At 42.9% G+C, this 15,600-nt stretch overlaps 1 protein-coding gene across 1 annotated transcript in view; it reads left to right on the plus strand.

The window, feature by feature from the left end:
• Positions 1-3,179: 3,179 nt before the first annotated feature.
• Positions 3,180-15,600, plus strand: part of FER1L6 (fer-1 like family member 6) — a 94,299-nt gene continuing 81,878 nt past the window's right edge. Inside the window, exon 1 of the mRNA XM_009277230.2 lies at positions 3,180-3,220. Within this exon, the coding sequence (XP_009275505.2) occupies positions 3,180-3,220 (41 nt within the window). The remainder of the gene's footprint in view (positions 3,221-15,600) is intronic.

Below are 15,600 nucleotides of genomic sequence, written 5' to 3' on the forward strand. Positions count from 1 at the left end.
AGCCAACTATTACGTTCCAGTGCAAAAAACGGGCTGATAAAACAGAAGCATCTTTGCAAATGTCACTGCTTAATTGGCATTCACAGAATATTTTACATCATCACTGGAGAGTGATGAACCAGCCAGCAGTTTGGGGGTTGTATTGGTGGGCTGTAGTTTTGGGCCATGAGTCCTAATAGCTGTATTGAGCAGAAGGCAGAGCCTCGTTTCCCCATCAAAGCGCGGGAGAGCTCACGGCTCTGCCTTTGGGACCAACAGGGTTTGGTACAAAATAGGGCAGCCCTAAGGATGTTTTATATCCACAGTCCAGGCAGCCTTCGATGACTGGGAACGTGTGTATGGGGAAGGGAAGGAGAGGAGTTAAACACTGTGGCTTAATTCATACCTTGACAAGAGACTAACTTCTGACTTGGGACTGATCCTACAACCATGTCCAAACTTTACATATTATTGTGCACTAAGTCCACCCAGATGGGACTTATTATTCCTCTCCTCTTCTAGCTCCACAGTAATTTGCTAACAAATCTTGCCAACAGTCTTTGGAAAGTTGAAGATTAAGTATGTTGGGAGTAGTGTAAAATAACAAGTCCCTCAGGGAGAAGTAGGATGCTCAGCTGAGCTGCAAAACACAGGCTTGAATGCTGAGACCCGGCACTGCCTGTGAAGGGTTGAACCACTGTCTGCAAGAAATGGCTCAGTAAGGGATACTTGTCTGCCTGACTTCACGGGAACAAAACTTGGTCAGGAACGGTTCCTGTCCAGGACGGAGACCCAGGCTTGTTTTTACACCCACAGGGCACTAAGTGAGGTATCAGCACTGATTATAGGCTGATAAGAGACCCCTCCTGGCTGACCTGGCAATGAGGCTTCTCTCTGCCTTGCTGGCTGAGTGCATTTCTTTTGCAGACCAGCACAGACCCAAGCCTGTCATTGATGCTTCATTGCTTCTATAGATACAGTAGGTTTTTATGACATCGCAAAAGTAGAACCAAAGGCATTAGCAGGGGTCTGAGCCACTTTGTGCTGCCTGAGCCACACTGCAGCACTCGCCGTACAAGCAGGTAGGAGGGAGGGGAAGCAGGGTTGCAGAGACCTGCCAGCAGCTGCTTGGCTGCCTTGAGGCAAAGTTGGGATTACAATTCAGGGCTCCCGAGTACAACCCCCTCTGTACTTCAGTATGTTTTTCTCTTCCTAAGATAAAAATTTCTAGTAAAGCAAGTGCAAAAAGATCGAGTTAGAGATGATATCACAAAGCCAAGGTCCCCCTGGGTAGGGCACTGAATATAATACTTCACTTCCACAAAGCATTTATTTTCTTTTTCAAATTTGAAATCTTTTCCTTTACATCAAAGCATCCATCACTTCAATATTCAGTAAGAAATGCACTCACTGAGGGTAGCCTGACAGCGTTGCCCCGCACCAGCCAGGACTTGCCGCAGTCAGCAGGTTCTGGCTTTCCATCCCTGGCTGACCAGCCTGCAACATGCTCACCAAAGCTGCAGGAAGCATCGGGAAAATGCTCCTGCTATGGTCCTACGGATGCTTCCATATCTGCATTTCTCTTGGCCCATGATCAACTTGCAGCATCAGTTACAAAAATCCTGCTTTTTATACTAGGCTCCATCAAATGTCTACTTATTTTCAGCTGGATCATTAGCTGGATGCCTCTGCCTTGTTTTTAACACATGGATTCCTCCCTCAAAAATTACAGTAATTCCATTTCTAGGGCCACCCAGTCACTGAGATAACATGCCAATTTATTGCTGAGGAGGTGGCCTATTTAAGCTTCTCAGTTTTTCTAACCAAGTATCTCTTTTTCTCAAATAATCTTGTTCCAACGCTTTGAGGACTCCCCAGCAGCAGATGATTTGTGATTCAGGTTCTCTGACATACAACAACAAGAATTAACTCCTGTTTGTAGTTGCTTACATTTGGCAGCAGCATGCCCAGTTTGTGACCATTTGGCTCAGTCCAGATCCCAAGGAGGAAAAGGCACCGGGTCCTTCAGGCTTTCAAAGGTGATTGAGAACAATATTCTGCACCCATTAGAGAAACCCAAAACAAAACATGTGGATCGCTAAGTGCCTATAGTAGTTGTGAGGAACCATTTTGTTCAAGGGAGTCTTTCCTTAGATGCACCGGCCTATCTCTATAAATACTGTGGTTTTGATCAGAGCACTTCTCAAACAACACTGAAGCCTCCTGATGCTCTTCCCGTGGGACAGGTAAATTTTTTAAATCCATTAACTGAACAGGCCACCCAAAGCTACATAACTTTATAGATGCGGGAGGAGTGAACCTGGAAATAGACTCAATATCTTGACTTTCTTCTCATCCCTTCCCTTCCACTGGAGACATGGCTTACTTAGCCAGAACTGATCTGCTTTTTTATGAGAGAAGAGGGGCTGAGTCATTTTTTTAACATATTGACTATTGAAAACCTCCCCTTATGTAAGTTTTCTGTTCCTTTACACACCTATGAGTTGGTGCTGGGCACAGCCCCCACCTTGGTTTATCAGGCAGCTCAGAGAAACACCCCCTTTATAAATACAAGGGAGTTTTCTGTTTGGCCTCAGATTCATAAAATGAAAACCCTAGCACTTTCTGTTCAGCTGTTCCTGTGGCACCGAGCAGTTCATCGGGCAGAGGAATTACTGCCCTGTGCCACCTTGCACAGCAGGCACGAACACATTGGTGCTGTGGCCGGCAGGTTGATGCTCACAGCCAAGCACGCAGGGTGTTTCTGCTGGACAGCAATGGGAGATGCAAAGCACAGTCGGCCTCTGAGCACAGCAGAAAAAATGAGTTCAACAAATATTACTGGGGATGGATTTACTGGGGGAGAGGAGAAAAGAGGCAAGGCTCAGGGAAATATAGCCCCCAGGCAGCGATTTGTGATGTGTTTTGTGATCTGTGATGGACGGTTGGTGAAGGCAGGGTGCCCGCGGCGCTGTTTGCTGCCACTTTCCTGTGTTAACACCACAGCTAGAACCAGCTCGCTTTGTTTTATATAATTTCAGTATGATGCTGTTAACCACCTGCTGAAGACAGCTTCAGTTTTGGCTACCACCTCCCTGAAGCCTGTTACCCTGGACACCATGCCCCGCAGGGGGCATTTACTGTGTGCCACAGCAATAGCCAGAATTATTCTGGTGACGTTTTTCACTGCCCTTGAGGCGATGGCAGGTAGAGGCCAGGACCCCACTGTGTTTGGGCCAGGGTATGTGCACAGAGACAGTCAGTCTCTGTCCCGAAGAGCTTTTAGTTTTACTAGCGAAGACAGGCAAAGGGTGAGGGGAAAGGAATTATCAGTATAAATGTCGTACAGGTAGGAAACATCACATGGCCTGATTTCAATAATAGAGCACGTATCTTCTGTAGAGCAGCCATCACTTTTTTAGTGATTAATAATAAAAGGAAAGGGCAGTTCCTAGGACAAGACTCTCCATTGTACCAGGTGCTCTGCAAACATGGATTGATTTTAGTGTCTACATAGACACATATATGGAGTCTGCTTCTGCCCTACTTGTTGCACCACAGCTCTGGAAATGTAAACTTTGGGAAACATGAGCAGAAGTTGCAGCTAGAAGCATAGCAACATGGTCCTTCCCAGCAATGAGAACAGGAGATGCCAACCTCGCAGCCTTTCCTTGCTGTTACTGCACTTAGTTATAAAACAGTCAGTGGGACTTCTCCACGCCAACTCTTGCCAGTCTGGAAGCACACGGACTGAGGAGCAGTGTACACGTTTACATCCATGTCTTTCAGCACTAAGCCTCCTCTTAGAAAAGCCCTGTAGACAGCTCAAGGCAAGCATCCCATGTAGCCTGGGGGCTGATTTACACCTCTTTGCACATTGAACCTTGACTTAAAGTCTGTAAGTCTGAGAACATTTCCTATACAAAATGAAACAGACACACATATTCTTTACTTTTTCCTTCTTCCGTACAAAGTGTCTCCTCTTTAGACCTTTTAATCAAGAGCTGTTTTTGTTACCATCTCAAAAAAAAAAAAAGAAAAAAAAGAAAAAATAAGAAAAAGAAAAAAGAAAAGAAAAATTAAAAAAGTCCTGATTAGGACAGAGCAGCAGCTTTTGCTACTCAGGTACTAATTGTGTGCTCAGTATAGAGCCACTGTTTCCAGCTCAGGAAAAGGGATGCTTGCTGACTTGTTTCAGGTCTTATGGAAAGTTTTGTGTACTTAGGAAAGAAGCTGTTTGGGATCCAGATGCTGTAGGTGCCTCGCAGCCTGGCAGGGAGGCTTTCAGCCTTTGTAAGGAGAGTTTGGTTGCCTGCCAGGATGCTGGTGAGCAAAACTGATCAGCCACTGGCACTCAGGTTGCCGAGGACTGTCTCTCCCTGACAGCCTTTTTCCTGCAGAGCTGCCAATTCAGCTTATTCAGTTGCAAATTTTAGGGTAAGGCCTTTTTGTTAAAATACAAAAAAAAAAAAAAGAAAAAAAAGAAAAAATAAGAAAAAGAAAAAAGAAAAGAAAAATTAAAAAAGTCCTGATTAGGACAGAGCAGCAGCTTTTGCTACTCAGGTACTAATTGTGTGCTCAGTATAGAGCCACTGTTTCCAGCTCAGGAAAAGGGATGCTTGCTGACTTGTTTCAGGTCTTATGGAAAGTTTTGTGTACTTAGGAAAGAAGCTGTTTGGGATCCAGATGCTGTAGGTGCCTCGCAGCCTGGCAGGGAGGCTTTCAGCCTTTGTAAGGAGAGTTTGGTTGCCTGCCAGGATGCTGGTGAGCAAAACTGATCAGCCACTGGCACTCAGGTTGCCGAGGACTGTCTCTCCCTGACAGCCTTTTTCCTGCAGAGCTGCCAATTCAGCTTATTCAGTTGCAAATTTTAGGGTAAGGTAGTGAAACCATTCTGTATTGGTAATGAATCATTTCTGAATTCAGCCCTGCAAGAGAGATGCGGTTGAATTTTTTTTTTGGATGTTACCAGGCTGTGAACAACCCTCCACTGAGAGGGCTCATGCGCTGCTCACGGTGTTTAGGGTTTCATCTGGAAACAGTGCTTTGGTGAGTGTGCTTTGAAGTGGCAGTGTTGTATGGCATGTCCCAGAGACCACACTGTTCTGCTGTCAGCCAAGTCTGCCTGGACTAGATGTGCTATTGTACACTATTATGCATGCTGCTATATCCTTCCTTAGTGTAGCTCATGCTTTTCACTGAAAAAGTTATTAAGTCTTTTAGGAAATTAGAAAGCTAAAGCAACAGTAACTGCCTGGGGCATAGGAACATCATCATCCAAACCTAAGGCATGTGCTGCTGGTGGTTTCTGTTATTGTTATTATTTTATATGGCGGCTTGTTTGTGGTAGAAACAGAAGGAAGATGAGAGAAAGTAAGATAAGAAATTGAAGAAAAGCACCCCCATAAAAAGCCAAAATAAGAATTTGGGGCTAACTGCGGACTTCAGAAGGGTGAATGAAAAAAAAAACAGTTCATTTTCTGCTCCACTGGAGAAATAGGGATTTTGCACAGGCTTTTTAAAGATATAGGATTGTATGAGATATCTGATTTAATTACCATTTCTCCTCCTAGCAGAGCTTTGCCCGACCACTCAAGTCAAACAAGAGTATGATTGGTGCCAGTCAAGGGCAGGGCAGCTTCTGGATCGATAGGCTGGCAGCTTGTACCTTGTTGAACCGAGGCAGAGCAAATAAGCCTGACCTGCAGACGCAGCTGTCACCCAAAAGAAATGAAAGGATGCAGAATTTTGAACCTGGCTGATCACTTGGGTTAAGCTGCCTAACGTTGTTTCATTTCTCTGCTGCATTTCTTACACCGGTAAAACTACTGATGCTTCACATGCCATGGGTACTTCATCACAGCAGGGAACTTAATTATGTATCTTGGGAAGAATGAATCCCCGCACTCTGCTGGGGTTCAAATACATAATTCCAAAGATGTCCTTAAAGAGACATTCAGACTCATGGTAATAGACTATCCTCTCTATAGGTCAGTTCCCATCAGACAAGGTTACGAACAGTGTGAAAATGGTCTTATGGGAAGTACAGAACAAAAGAGGTCTTCTGCCTCTGTAACCTGTTCTCAGCAAGGACTGGAGTCCGTCCAAGAGGAAATGTCAAGGAAGTAGCTGTACATACAAGACTGGAGGCAAGAGTTGTGAATAATGTGAAAGTTTACTAACTAAAAATAACACATATTAAGCCTCTTAACTGGGGAGATGGGAGGCGTAGAAGGGGGAACCACAATCCAGAGCCCTGTACGTTGGGCTGCAATAGGAGAAGTCAGGCAAGTTATGGGTGGAAAAGGTGAGAAAATAGAGAAAAAGGAATGATGTTCTTATTAAATAATAACTGGGCATAAATACATGAATACTTAAAATAGGTCTATTTTTTCAGAGAGTGGTTGCTCAGTCTGTCTGAAGTCTAAAGCTTTTCAAGGTGTCTTGGTGGTGTGAAAATCTCAATGTCCTTTTAGCTTGAAGCTCTTGCTCAAGAGAAGCGTGTGGCTCGCTGGCTTGCTCCCGTAGGTCTTTGCAGAGCAAGAGGAGCTAATGTTTGCACAGGGTTAAGTCTTTGTTCTTGTTCAGTGCTTACCAAGTTGACTAACCAGGCACCACATTTGCTACCAGAAAGTAGCAAAATTAAATGCAGTCTTAAATGCAAATATGCGCTTGGAGAGCTCATATGTAAAAGGTAGGGATTGGAAGAAAAACAGCAGGATGGAGCCCTCAGCAGTGGCACCTCAGGCCCACAGGTATGTCTAATACCCTCAGGGAATTCTTCCAAGGTTTGAGTTAAATTCAGCTAATTATATTTAGAGGTGTCTTCTTGAAGGAAAAGAAAGAAAATAAACAAGTCCTTTAATGCTTATTTAACTGCTCCTGGCAGACATGATTATTATTGCTGGTATTTATCTATTCCATGCTGTCTTGTGCTTTCTTTAATCATTTCTACCTGCACAAAGTCAAGGGAAGATTTTCTGAGACCAGCAGGTGATGGCTCAAGCTCCCTGTGGAACTTTTTCCTCCTCCTGAGGGAGGAAAGGACTCTAAGAGGTGCAGGAACAGGAGAAAAGAACCCCCTGTGTGTAATAACTGTATTCTTTATTTTGTGGGCATATGTAAGTATTTAGTAGATCTTGTGCACTAACATAAGTAAAGTCACTGAATATGACCACTAATTTGCACCTGTTCAGGATGTGGCTTCTTTGCTGTCATGACTCATGATGTATAAGGATGCTAAATGTGTCAATAAAAAGTCATTGCTTTTCTGCAGAAGGGACAGGATATGAAAGAACCAAGGCTGTATGTGCCTGGGTAAACGGCCAGTGTTTGCAGAAGTCCCGTGCTCTGGCGCTGCTGTCTCTGAAGCCTTCTCAGAGCTTTGGAGTTTAAGATCATTTGTGGCAGAACTGTGCACAATTCAGAAGTTCAAATTATAGGTTGTTCAGAGTGTGTTTGAATATACCTGGTATTTCTTCTTCCAGATCATCTTTTAGTCTTTCTGCATATAACAGCTCTAGGGAAATAATATTTTTTAATTAGAATGCTAAAAACATGGAAGCAACTGGGTCAAACCATAGGGTCTCCTTCACCCCAGTTTCTGCCTCCCAAGAGGGACCAAGGGTGGATACTTGGAAAAAGAGTCTGTGAAACAGGTATGAGCAAGTGATCCTGCCCTTAGCAGTTTCTTGCAGTTAGGAAGTTTATGAGCTGGATGGATATCAGACCCCCTGGCCACAAACTCCATAAATTTACCAGAAATCGCTTTGAAATCTTTGGTCTCAGCAACCTTCCTTGCAACGTGTCTTATGATTTATGTGTCCCACTGAAGAACACTTCTGCTCATTTGTTTTAAACTTGTGGCCTGATAATGTCATTGAGTGCTCCTGTTTTGTGGTCTGGGGACTGAAACTGAGAAACTCCTCTATTCATCTCTCCATGTCACTCATTATTTTATAGCTCATTTCCAAACACCACTTCAGCTGCAGTTAGACAGTACGGTAAATCCAGGTACCTCTCAAGAACATGGTGATCACACGAGGCCGTGCTACTTGGGGATGAACTCACCTTCCTGTTCAAGTGTGTTCCAAGAACGGGTTAGTTTTTTCACTATCAGGCTTTATGCTGGATTAGGTATAATTCTGGCAAAAGCTTGTGTTGTGTGCTTTGATCATTCTGACAGAAATGTGATAATGAACCCATACCTGATTCAAATCCAGCATGACTGCCAGGTGACCCAGCCACACACAGATCTGATATTTATGATCAGGGAACCATCAGAACATGAGAAATATCCTATGAGATCAGATCCAGTATCCGTCTGGCAAGGTGCTCTGTCTTCAACAGTGACAAAAGAAGGTGATATTCAGGGAGAGCATGTAAGCCTGGACACTTTCTGTGGTCCATTCCCCCCAGCATCCAGAACACTTTTATGAGTGTTAATGGATACATCCCTGTCTGGTCCTTTTAGTATTTTTAGACCTGTTTCATCAAGTGCATTCTCATTCTAGTATTGTGGGTTTTGCTGAGTAACAAGCAGCTCTGCTTTCACCTTATTCACGAGCTTACATTTATAAACTTTGATCCTATTCCCACTTAGTCATCCCTTCTCCGGATGAAGAGTCCAGGCTGTTTCAGCCTCTCATCGGGTGGCTTCTCCCACCCTTTTCTGTGCCTCCTCTAGCCCCGTTATCTTTCTTGAGATGCAGAGACCAGAGCTGCACAGAGTATTTGAGATGTCAACCTGAATTATTCTGTGATCCTGTCTTACGATCCCGTGTGGGTTCGCCAATGCTTTAGAGGCAAAATGACACCCACTGGCTTCTTCCCAATATCCATCCTGATGACACCTAGCACTGTGTTGGCTTTTTTGACCAATGCTGCACACTGAGCTGCTGACTTCAGAGACCATCAGTGATGACTCCGGGATCATCTCCTTGAGTTTGTTTGCCAGTTCTGAGTTCAGCACTTCTCAGGCATACTTGATTATTTTTGCCTCAGTGCACCGCCTTAAAAACACAGTCTATCATCTCTTTTCCAGGCTGAATAGACTTTGCCAGGAGCCATTACCCTCCTCTGATCACACTTAGCAGTGTTTTCTGCACATTGCTGAGTTTTGTGCTCTTTTAAAGAGGAGCCAATTGGAGCAGAAAGCAGTAGCCAAATGGCAGTAATTTAGTGGGATATGATGTTCCCTATCATAATTTTATCTCATTTCTTACACTTCCTAATGGTTGATTTCAGTTTTTGACTACTGCAGTGCAATAAAGTGAAGTTTTATAGAGTATTATCCACAAAGACAGCAGAATTTTTTTCCTGACTTGTAATAACTAATTTAGAGTTTATTATTGAGCATACGTGTTTAGTGTATAACTAACATTGACCACCATATTATCACCTTGCAATTTTGTTTTCCTATTGCTGATGAGATATTAATAGTTGAGACAAGACATATAATGTCATAGTGTCACATAGATGTGAAAAACCCCAAGCTTCAAAACTGATACCTGTGTGTGTGCCACAGCTGGTTTTTAAATAGCAGCTTGTCATACAGGATTGTGTATTCACCTTCTTGAGGAGCTGAAGCTTTTCCATTGCAAATCCTTAGACCTGTCAAAACAGCAGAACCAGTGGGAAATCAGGAAAAATGGAAACAAGTTAAGACAGCTAGTGAGAGCTCCGGGCTGTGAAAGAACCACAGCAGAAATAATGGATTTGGGGATAAAGGAAGTCTTATTACTGAATCAGGATAAAGTATCTGACAATATACTGTACGAAGCAGCTCTGCACTAGCAAAGGCGATAAATAAATAAACAGAAAAAATCTTCCCTTAACTTCTGTAATCCTGAGAAAAGACTGCATGAAATGAGTACATCATTAAACATTCATTAAGGTGTTTCTTGTTTTCCATATGACCAAGTACACAGAAGATACTTTATTCAGCCCTCTTTGACAATTAAATGTAATGCAATAAATTTCTTCCCTGGGACTTCATTTATTATCACAAATGACATATTAGCTTAATAAAAAATATTTCTGAATTAACCAATTATGCTCGCATTATAGTTTTACATTGATTAGGCTTTTTATTTTGAAGCTCCATCTTTGTATTGTAATTATGTTACGCTTTGAGATAAGTAGTTTAAATTATGAGATAATTTACTTGTCCTTTCAATTTCCTTGACTAGTACATATTGTGGAAGTGATAAAATGAGCCAAGAGTCTTTCTTATGTTTTTGCATTTAAAAAGGAAAGAGAAAACATTTTTATCATGTAGAGAATTAGGTTCTTTTTGCTTGTGTTTATTTGATGAAAATTAGAATGTGTGGAGATAATTATTCACCTGGTGCAATACTGGTTGATCTACGGCAAAACTCTTTGGAAAATTAATTTTTGTTGAAAGAGGAAGAATTTTAAGGAGCTGCAAAAAATACAAACCACATTACAAAATGCAGATAACAAAATGCAAAGATACCAACCCACCTAACAAATTTTACATTCATGTGCAAGAAGGCTGAAGGCTGTTTTTCCTCTTTCTTCAGTTTCTAACACTTTCTCAGTCAAGGCAGTCATTGTACCCATAGCTTTACAATTCTTAGGCACTGGAGCTGGCTCAGATCTGAGCTGCACAAACCTTTGATCATCCCTGAACTAAATCATTTCGATGGTGCCAAAAACTTTGCTGAGACTGCTGCTTCCAGGGAGGAAGAGACTTTGGGGGAAAAAGCAGGGCAGCTGCTCCAATAAGGATTTTCTGCTGCCAGAAGCATACTGGCAGCTCACTCACCCTGTCCCCGTGAGGACTTCTGGATGGTCTCGGGAGACGTACTGGATAAAACAGGGTTAGTTTCTGTGTCTGCCCTCCATGTTTCCAAGGATCCCCAACTCCCACCTCCCTGGTTTCATTCCTCTGTGTCCACCATGAGCAGTTCACACACGAGCACTAGGGAGGGATGTCCCAAGGCTCATGGCTATAAAAATGGGCCTTAACAAGCATCTTGGTCTAATGCAGGTTAAGCCCAAGACTGGGTTTTGCTTGAACAAGAAGTAGAAAACTGCACTAAGAGGGTGCCTTGTGGAAGGGGACAGGAGGTCCCTCCTCGAGCTACACATCCCTGTGTTTAGATGGCTTAGGTTGTTCTTCTGACTTTATAACCAATGGAGAAGTGACTTCTGCCACCCTACAGTAAATGTCTAGAGTAAATCAGATAACCTTTACGCTAGAAGTGCCCGTTTGTCTCTGGATGATATGTGACCATTCCCACAGCAAGAAGCTGTTCTCATACATCAATTCTCTGAGCACGTGGACTTCTGGAAGGATTTTGCTGGAAGAAAAAACTAAGTTTAAACAATGTGGAAAAACTCCAAGGAGATTCAATATTTAGTAAGGTCTCTTGCTGACAACTCTGAAGTGCTTCTTTTGCCAGCTTTCCTTTAAATTAGACTGCAAATTGCAATTATCGGATATCTGAGAGAACATTATGCAGTGCAAGAAGTGATCATGAAGCCTCTTTGGTGACAGGACAGCTTAAATGAAAAAGAAAGGGCATGAAAGGATTTTTTGGAAAGCTAACAAAGCTGGAATGCTGGAAGTTGCCGTGGATAAATCTTGATGAGAGTAGAATACAGTTTGTGAGTCTTTTTTGGAGAGTATGAAAATTAATTCAGAGACCCAGTGGACCTGTAGCACTGATAATGGGAAATGAACCCTTGTATTTACAGATTTCTGGTGCAAATCTGACATGGTCTGAGTATAGTCAAATGCTGTGTTATGGTTGGTGTCCCACTTATTTACTATTTGTATCAGGAAAACCACAATGAATCACAGTCATAAACTAGGACCCACATTGTCACTGTACCTATGCAGAAGAAAAAAGTTTGCCCTTACTCCAGATTTTTTTACAATCCCCGTGTGGAAGGAGCTGGGAGACTCAGTCCTCTTTGAACTAATTAATGTTCTTGATTAGCTGAGATGGCTGATTTTTAATTGCTTCCAATCAAGGCACTTGCAATGGGAAACCTCCAAGGTAAGCGTGTTGGTAGCCTGTAGGAACTCTTTCTTCCACCTTCTCTTTGGACGTGAATTTGTTTTATTGTATCTTAAATTAGCTTGTTGGCAACAAGAAGGAACAAAATCCTTACCTGTATTTGTGTATCGTGTAGCATATGGGGACTAAATCTTCACTGAAGTTTGTCAGTACTCCCACAATACTAACAGTCTCCAACCTCACCACGGGTCACAGATGAAAGACTTTTTCTGCACCCTGAAAGGATCTGCACCCCAAGTCTCCCCTGATTTCCCAGATTCTTGCAGTGCCGTGTTTGTGCCTTGCTGACAGCCAGGAGGTCCTGTAGGGAACATGGGAGACACTTCCTCACAACAGCTTTGGGGTCTATCTAGAGGTGGCACACACAGTTTTATGCCTGGCTTGGGGATAACAGATGGGTATGAATAACTTTGGGGACATAATCAAATCTGGTGAAACTGCATGGAAGCCTGAAACTTTCCCTTCTTGGCAACATTTTTGTGTGAACATTTTCATAATCTTGGGGAGAGGGAAAGGAGTAATTTTCAGCAGTTGATTGAATTTATGTCTTGAAGCTGTGGTGAAAAGAAACATTCTCTGTGGAAATTTGAAGAAAGTTTGCTTTTATGTTTTCTTTCCAAGAGAACAGCCTTTCTATCACAAAAAGAGTGTCCACAGAACATTTTTAAGAAGGCTAAATGATTTTATTAAGCAGCATAGCTGTTACCCATGTGCACGATATTTGGAGCACATACACTGTCACTGGATGACAAGCAGTTTGCATACAAAAGTGATGGAGCCTCTCTGTTGTGAGGGATTGATACCTTCAGTTCCCTGAAAACTTCATTTGCTTAGCTTAGACCTTTACAGAGAAGATTCTCTATGGCAAATCCCGTGTATAATGAGCCCCTGCCATTTTGGCAAACAACCCCGTGCTCTTCTCCTTTCCCATAGGTGAGCCTTGCAAGTGGCTTGTGCTTGCTGCTTCTCGGGTGCTTTTGAGGGACACTTCTCTGTGTGGCCACAGCTACCCTTGACCGAGGTAACCAGCGAGGCCAGGGGTGCAGGAGAGCTCAGGTGCACCCTGATGCCTCTCTGTAACTGAACCTCTGGCAGACTAAAAAGCTGAGACTGGTTTGCTTCAAAGACAGATTTTGCTGTTGGCACCTGTGGAGTTATCTCCAGCTTGGCTGTTTCTCCTTCTGTCACTCCATGGCACCTTCTGCAGTTCTGTCTTTAAGCAGTGTTGGTGTAACGTAAACATAAAAATCATGAAGACGTCCCAATTTCCACATCAGGCTTTATTAATGGCAATTCCCTCCAGTTGCCCTCTGACTCCTGCTTTGCTTGAGCCATTTTTTATCTTGGTACTACATTTCCACTTGTACTGGCCAGGTTTTGTCATTCTTTGGCACATGAAGTTGTGCATTTTCTGCAATTGTGCCCAGCATTGCCGACATTCCTCTTGGGCCTGGCTAGTAAACTTAATTTGCTTGCTCTGAATACAACTTTTAAACATTATCAGCTTCCCTTTCCAGTTTGCAGTAACTTTTCCTCCATAGCTAAATGCACCTCGAGTTTGCAGGTGATTTTCGATGTTTGAGCATTGATTGCTATCAGGTTTGCTCAGCTCGTAGGTGCCTGCTTGTTTGGACTAGTTGGACTGCACTTCTCCAGGTAAGTTTTTATTCCTACAGCAATTTAGGGAAACAAGTCCTCTAATGATAGGGGAAAAAAATGTGCTGATTGTTTATCACTGCATGCTTGTGGCCAACAGAGAACCTGAAAAATGTTGCCATTATACTAAATCCTTTGTGTTTCTATTCTCACCACCTGGTTTGTTTGTCAGTAGAGCAGTAAAGCACAAAATTCTCGAGCAGCATAAGTTGTTTCTCCCTCTGAAATATGAGGTGTATTTGTTTCCTTGGAAAAACTGTAGTATGAAATCATGCCCGCAGAAAGCTCCTCTTGAATGAATGTGACCAATAATTGGGAAAATAGTACAGAGTGAGATACTAATAAAAGTGAAGTTCTAGGTGGGTTGAAATCCACCACTACTCACAAATTTGCGTGGGATTTAGTGATCTCAAACTGAGGTGTAAAGCAGTATATTTTCAAAATATAAAAACATGTAATTTCAACATTTCAAAATGAAATGTTTCAGATATGCCGAAATGTTTTTTCTTGACATTCCAAATTGAAAAGGACCAAATTGCCTGCAAACGGAACCCCATATTTCACTACTATATGATATGAGATCTGAACAATATTGATTTCAGCAAGGAGGTAAGATCTGCAGCAATGGGATTTACATTTTCACGATCAAATAAAGCCAAGTGAATCGTTCTCAATGACTTTGGATTTCTGAGTATGAGTCAGGTTGGTCTGGTTAATTCAAAATGATAAGTCCACAGGCTTTTATTTAATGAAAATAACCTCTCAAGCCTGATTTGGTTCTACTGATTTCTTTTCCCATTTTTTCTTTCTTGTTTTAGTTCAGGCATTCAAAGCCAAGAGTCCATTATCTCCCACCCTTATTCCAAGCACTATCCAGTTTACCATTAAGGAGGAACTTTTGTGTATGTCTCTGCATTATTGTGACTGTTTTACCAGACCTTGATTGGCAGCAAAAAAAGACATGTGCAGACTCTAAGGGTCATTATTAAACACTGGTTCAAGCCTCCAGAAACCTTCAGAAACCTGGAAAAATTAAACTGCATGCTCCAGTGCTCAGAGATTTGATTTCCACTCTCCAACCCCCTCTTGAATGATGAATCATGTGGCTTAAAACTACAGATTTTGTAAAAGGAAAAAAAGATAAGAAAACCATGAAGATAAACAAAAATCAGCCAGTTCTTTCCCAAAGTGTAAGGATAGCTGTGCTAAATTCCCCACTTCAATATCTCAGGGAGGCAATTGCAGGACAGCCAGCTGCTTCCCACTCCTCCAAAATCTTGAGTTGAAAGGGGATCTTTGGGCACAGCTTTAATGCAGAAAATCGCGTTTCTCTTCCACGTTGCTGAGAATGGATGCTGTGCCGAGCCTTGCTCAGGGGCAAGGGGGAGAAGTCTCATCTTCTTCCCACAGCTTGCTTTCTCTCCAGTGTATTAGCTCCTGCCTTGGCTCTAGGGTATGGCAGAGCAGAAGTTGGAGCAGTAGGTCAGGTGTGAACTGGAGACAAAGTTATTAGTCTTGTAGTCATACTTTGATCTGTGCTTGCAGAATGTCAGAACAGCATCGGTGTCCTATTGCAGGACCGGTGCTCCCGGACCCCGACATAGGGCAAACAAAGAGTTTGGTGGGATGAGGCTGGCTGGCAACCAAGAAGGAGGGACTGGTGGCTATGGGAGGAAAAAGGAGACCCTTTGTTGAGGGGAAAATACTGTATGACATGTTCCCCAGGGCTCAGATTTGGGGCTGGTCTTGTTCAATATCTTCGTCAATGATCTGGATGAGGGGATCGAGTGCACCCCCAGTAAGTTTGCAGACGACACCAAGTTGGGCGGGAGTGTTGATCTGCTCGAGGGTAGGAAGGCTCTGCAGAGGGATCTGGACAGGCTGGATCGATGGGCCGAGGCCAACTGTATGAGGT

Source organism: Aptenodytes forsteri, unplaced genomic scaffold, assembly GCF_000699145.1.
Source record: "Aptenodytes forsteri isolate BGI_AS27 unplaced genomic scaffold, ASM69914v1 Scaffold49, whole genome shotgun sequence".
Taxonomy (NCBI): domain Eukaryota; kingdom Metazoa; phylum Chordata; class Aves; order Sphenisciformes; family Spheniscidae; genus Aptenodytes; species Aptenodytes forsteri.